Consider the following 6000-nt stretch of genomic DNA (forward strand, 5'->3'; position numbering starts at 1 on the left):
AAAGGGCACAAAGATTTTAAATTTTAAAGTGTCTGTATGCATAATTTTCTGAATTCCGTCACAAGGTCTTCAGGTCCTATTCAAACACGCATGGCTTAGTGCTTTCCCGTAGGCTCAAGTTACCAGGAAAAGCTTTTTAACAACGAAAACATAAGTGTACAAAAAGATGGTAATGTAAAAAAGACAGGTCAGTCTTTCTCACATCCCGGTCTTTCAGTGTACTTAGGTTTTATTTTAATATGAGCAACCAAATAATCCGAGGGAAGCTTAGCTGAAAAGTGCTCTATATATATAACTTAGTCAGTGAAGTAAACAAGCTACTGAACTGCATGCCCACTTTGAGAAAAAAAAAAGAAAGAGGAAAGCTAACTTTGAAAGTGTATGATGGAGACTCAAGTTATCAGGAAAAGCTTTTTAACAACGAAAACATAAGTGCACAAAAAGATGGCAATGTAAAAAAGACAGGACAGTCTTTCTCACATCCCAGTCTCTCAGTGTACTTAAGTTTTTTTTTGAATATGAGGAACCAAATAACCCGAGGAAAGCTTTGCTGAAAAGTGCTCTATTTATATAACTTAGTCAATGAAGTAAACAAGCTACTGAACTGCATGCCCACTTTGAGGACAAAAATAAAATAAAAAGGAAAACTAACTTTGAAAGCGTATGCACAGTGTCCATAATCGGAATTTTTGTATGCATAATATCTCATGACCCAAATCTAGTCTCCAAGATTGATATGCTTAAATAGCAGAATGACAGGCTAGATCATGACATGTGAGAATAAATAAAGCCTACACTGAACAGGAGAGATTAAACAAAGAGAGAATACAGGAGCTATACAATATTTTGTCACATAAGCATCTGCACTATGTTTTATAAGAACATTCTGAAGTGAAGTTCATACAAACTTATGAGCCAGGATAACCAACCCAATTGCAGTAGTCTGTGGAATTGATGAAACACTTCCTTGAAGAGAAGACATTTTGTCACTGAAGGCAGCACACACTAATGGTCCCTTTCCTCCAGGAGCAGTTGAGACAACTGTTGCTGGCTTGAGTTGATTGCTGTCACTCACACTGGTACTGCAAACCTGGATAGCAGACTTGTCAACCAGCACCAAAGCACTCCCACCAGATGTTGGCTGTGCTTTAGTGGCAAGCGGAAGGACAGGCCCAAACTCAGCTACCATGGCTGATGGTGGGGTGAGCTGCGCCCGCAGTGCGATGGGATCTGCTGTGACTGGCAGAATGCACGGCGTGTTGAGCGGTTCACTTGTGCTAGAGACATTGCTTGGCTCCTGCATAGGTGGCAGCAGCCCCAGCAGACACGGCACTTCGATATCCTGTCAGGTTAACATGAAATTCTAGGCTCTCTGAAAGGCAAGCCACTGCTCTTGCTGGATTTTATGTTGAACAGAGAGGAGGTAAAGTTTTACCAAGCAGCAAAATTGTTTAGCCCACTATGTTTCGTGCTACTCAAACAATTTTCATCGCGGATGTGTTTCTTGCTGTCTTAAAACAACAACAGTCAATGACTGCCTTCCAGTTACATGTGCTTTTCAGAGTAAAAAAAAAATAACCTGCTTATTTCCTTTGCCATGCGCTGTTTGTCAATAGATTGTGGTAGATGGCACCTCTACTTCAATCACTCCCATCTTCAGTCAAAATTTCCCTCACACCTCATACGTGGCTGGATTAATAAAGCTTTTATTAAATTTTTGGCCTCGAAAGGGACTTGTGAAGCAACTGGCCAGCCGAAACTCCACTGTGTTTAGAAACGTAGGGACTCATGCGAGATGCCGAAAACAGTCGAGGTATCGTCTCTGCCATCATTTGCAAAGGTGCATAGTTAGTTTTTGTTCAATTGAATCGCTTTTCATGTAAAGCATTCTACACTGTCTAGTTTCAATGACCGTGCTATTGAGCCTGAGTAGCAGAAATGACTGTGCAATTCAGAGACATGCAAGCTGATAGAGTGCCTGTTAAGGGTATGTCTGGCTTCCCAACATGCACCTATCATGCCGGCTTAAAAAGGTAGCTTCAAAATGACGTATCCTTTGTCACAGTCGTTTTCAAAGCACGCACTGTGAATGAACAGATCTCTGCATGAGCACGAGGTGAAACGAAAACCCTTTGGAATGTTTTGCTTTCACGTGTTCTCATGGGTCGCACTCCTATCTGGTGCCGGCAGCTAGTGGTGACTCACATGCACACATATTGCAGTGCTGTAAAAATATATCGCCTTTGAAATGTTTTTATACTTCGTAATTTGTTGTAGGGTGCACAGGCATTTCAACATCATAGGCGTATTGTGAAATCATAAACATGCTTGTAAAACTGCCATTTACATGTTTTCCTTTGGGAAACAATCCCACTTAGGAAGCAAAAGAGGCCACTAGTGGTGTTGAACGCTGCACTGATGATGGCGGCACCTGATGTGTGCACAGAGCCAACACTCAAACAACAAATTCCTCCTTTTTTTTTAGTATTTACTGACCAGTAAGCACAGAGCCAAAGAAACTGGCAGAGTTACATTTACGGAGGGCAGAAATGCCCACAACCATTATATATAACTCTGGCTATATGGCAGCTATAAATGCATGGGTGGCATGTGAGGAAGTGATACAAAGCAGGGCTTGACGCCATGCAGACTGCTGCTACTGCTGCACATGTACACAGTTGCAAAGCAGTGAGCATGACAAGGCTAAAGTGAGATACAATTCCTGCAGTTGCCGGATCATTTGAGGCAGAGCACATGTACAAATGGAATTTTAAAGAACAAACACGCCTGCTCCCAGGTACGTCATGCAGAGATACAGTTCAGCTAAAGTTATTAGTTATGATGAATCTTTTGCAAGCAGCTTTTAATCTTCAAAACGACTCATAAATGCTGTGCAAGACATGCTTAGACACTGGTGCCGGATGTTTGCAATTAGAACAAGGTCAGTGCAATACCTTTCGCTATTTTATCATCTTTGTGAATAGTAAATAGCCCACTGAAAGTGAGCCTACCTTTGAGATTATCTCCCCGTGCGATGCCCTGCGGAAGTCCGCCTCAAACGGGTTGACATGAACAGCTTCAGGGGTGGCGAATTCAGGTTGCAGCTCTTGGAAGAGGCCTGCTTCTTCAAACACGTCTATGAATCTTGTTGGAGTAGGAGTTTGCTCTAAAAATAAACAAATATCTGTTATGTAAAAAAAAAACTCCCTCGATCGTGCTGATAATTTATTATGTGCAGCTAAAAATAAGCATTAAAAAGAAGCTGTGCACACATACCTATGCAGTTTTTCGGTCCTGCACCTGTGTTTGTAAAGTTTAATGACAGCATCATCTTGTGCCGCCTTTTGTGGCTCGTCAACTTGTCTTCACAGACAAATTTCTGTCAAGGAAAGAAGGTTATGCGAAACATGTCACACATACTATTGCAAGCCAAGCGCATAATTGCGAAGGATGTCATTGATCACTTACGATTCCACAGCCCGAAACATCGCAGGCGAACGGCTTCTCTGTTTCAGCCATTTGTTCTGGTGCTACAATAAGACAACAGTTGCTGTAAGCTCAACATGCAGGCTGTCTTCGCAAGCAGTAATAAGATAACAAGTGGGTACTAACTGTGTAAACAAATGACGAACAATCAATCACAGTATGAACACATGTCCGACGTAAGCATCAATTAATGTCTGGAGCGCTTCATAAATGGGCCAGCAAGAAAGTCACGGAATTCTGACGGCGACCATCCCCTTTTCCGAAGTTCAACACTTGCCGAGACATGGAACATGGCAACAACGTTGACGACAAGCCACAAAGAAAGCTTCGCGGTCCGCTGTAATATCAGATGTCCTTCAACTGAATGAAGGCACGTGATGAATCACCAATGAATTAAAACCTCGCTGCTCGCGCTCGTGCCCCTTCGCTCGTGCTACGATCGCTCAGATGGCCACACGGGAACGGATACCTATTAAATTTTAACAGCTTGTATGTTTGGAGTCAAAAAGAAGTACTACCCACTGCAAACCTAGTTTTATTGCTCACCGTAACAAGCGCAGCTAAACAGTTTGCTTTAATGATGATGAGCATGAAAATATTTAACGACGATAATGATTTATTGATTTACATTTAGCAATGAATATTTATCAATGTTGCTGAAAAGATCGGGAGATACAACAATAACCAAACAAATGAGCTGTGGCCACTCTGGCGCTCAACTTTCAGTAAACTCACTTGGCATCGAACTACGCCGCTTTGCTTGCTCTGCATGTTTTCTGTGCATGCGCCATGCTAGGATACCGCATTCTAGAGCACCGTAACCATATTTAATCGCGTTCAGGATATGGTAGCTATTCAGGATGCCTCTTTGGCTTGTGCACTTTCATAGTCGCGTTCTTCCACGTTCGATCGCTGTACTGGACCGCAGCTTCGCAGGGAGGCGCTGCAAGCGCCAGTGAAAAGCGCCCTCTTCGGCAGCGTCCCAATAATTGACCGGGCAGGCCGGTTCCCCCTCCCATTGAACAGCTGCGCGAGTGGCTCTTGAAAGGGGTCAGTTCTGGGCTGCTGCAGATCTGTTTGTGCAGTCGCGTGCTTTCTCCTTGATGCTTGAACATTTACGCATGCGCATTCTTCAGAGAATTAGGAAAATTTTTCAGCGCAAACGCGAAAAAAACAAACTTGTGGATCATGTCCCCTCCGTGAGGGAAATTGACGAAAACGCCATTATGTTAACGACGCTTTTAGTGCCGTAAGTAATTAAGTGGCAAAACAGTTTACAACATAGAAAGTAAATCTCTTTTTTACATAGTCATCTTCACAATGCAAAATTTTATTCGATGGCTCAGTGTGGTGCACGAAACTTTGCTTACTTAATAGATTGGATTTTGATACTTTTTGTGCTAATAATAATGAAAATTACCTTTATTTTGACGCAAATTAAGAGTCCTGAAGGCGATATGCGAGGCTGAAGAGAAAAACGAGACCATCCACCGCTACGCCGACCCTCCTTATGAAGACGCCCTCGACGATCGCGCGCCCAGGCTCTAAAGTGACACTGGCCGCTACGTACGATGACATCGACGACAACACGACCAGAGTGCAAGCCGACACGTATAAGGGTGCCGTCCAGCGAAGTTACAACGGTGTGCCCCCGTCGTGACCCCAATAAACGATGGGGCCGAGATCGGACACCAAGGCCCACGTGCAATGCGAGGACGCGAAGAAGCGACCTTGATGTTGCCGTCGGCGGTCGCACAGTCACTGCCCTAGTAGACACCGGAGCTGACTATTCAGTCATCAGTGGACCGTTTGCATCCCAACTCAGGAAAGTAACGACCGCTTGGGAAATGGCCCGCTGATTCGCACCTCTAGTGGTAACCTCATTACTCCGTCGGGGTGATGCACTGCAAGAGTAACCGTAAATGGGCGTACTTACCCCACAAGCTTCGTGGTTCTACAGCAGTGTTCGCGCGTCTTGATTTTGGGCATGAACTTTCTAAATGAACATAGGGCAATTATCGACCTCCGATCCAAGCTCATCAAGCTCTTGACGGACAAAGCCACATCTTATATGACGACTTCGGCGCAACACGTCGCTTTTAACGTCCTCGATAGAGACGACCGTGCCTCCCCGATCAAGCGTCGTCGCCTGCAATGCAGACATCGAAACCGCCGAAGGCGTCGTCGAGGGAAAGACTGATCGGTTGCTTTTGGAGCGCGGACCAGCAATCGCAAGAGGCGTCGCCCATTTCCGTCATGGACAAGCTCAAGTGCTGGTCACGAGCTTCGCCGAAGAATACCGGCATCTGAACAGGCACGACGATCGCTTACCTTGACGAGCTAGCGGACACCCGAGATGTCTTCGCCCTCCCCAGCCAACCTGAGGATGATGCACCCAACCGAGTCAAGCAGTCCACATTTGACATCAACACAGCACTACCCCAAGACAGGCAAGACCGGATTCGCACTATTCTAGAAAGCTACAGCGAGTGCTTTTCTTCAGCTTGTAAGGCA

General features: G+C 44.7%; 1 protein-coding gene across 2 annotated transcripts in view; it reads right to left on the reverse strand.

The window, feature by feature from the left end:
- Positions 1–4350, reverse strand: part of LOC146185380 (uncharacterized) — a 28917-nt gene extending 24567 nt beyond the window's left edge. The window contains exons 1-5 of one of the 2 annotated variants that reach the window (XM_084606329.1): positions 4222–4350; positions 3469–3530; positions 3277–3379; positions 3012–3166; positions 930–1297 (exon numbers count right to left, since the gene is read on the reverse strand). In XM_084606329.1, coding sequence (XP_084462455.1) covers positions 930–1297; positions 3012–3166; positions 3277–3379; positions 3469–3530; positions 4222–4270 — 737 coding nt within the window. In that variant the 5' untranslated portion in view covers positions 4271–4350. Of the gene's footprint in view, positions 1–929; positions 1298–3011; positions 3167–3276; positions 3380–3468; positions 3531–3612; positions 3966–4221 lie in introns of those variants that run through there. The other variant, XM_084606330.1, reaches the window with a different exon arrangement.
- Between the last annotated feature and the right edge of the window lie 1650 nt (positions 4351–6000).

Source organism: Amblyomma maculatum, chromosome 6, assembly GCF_055883805.1.
Source record: "Amblyomma maculatum isolate TAMU_Amacu chromosome 6, ASM5588380v1, whole genome shotgun sequence".
Taxonomy (NCBI): Eukaryota; Metazoa; Arthropoda; class Arachnida; order Ixodida; family Ixodidae; genus Amblyomma; species Amblyomma maculatum.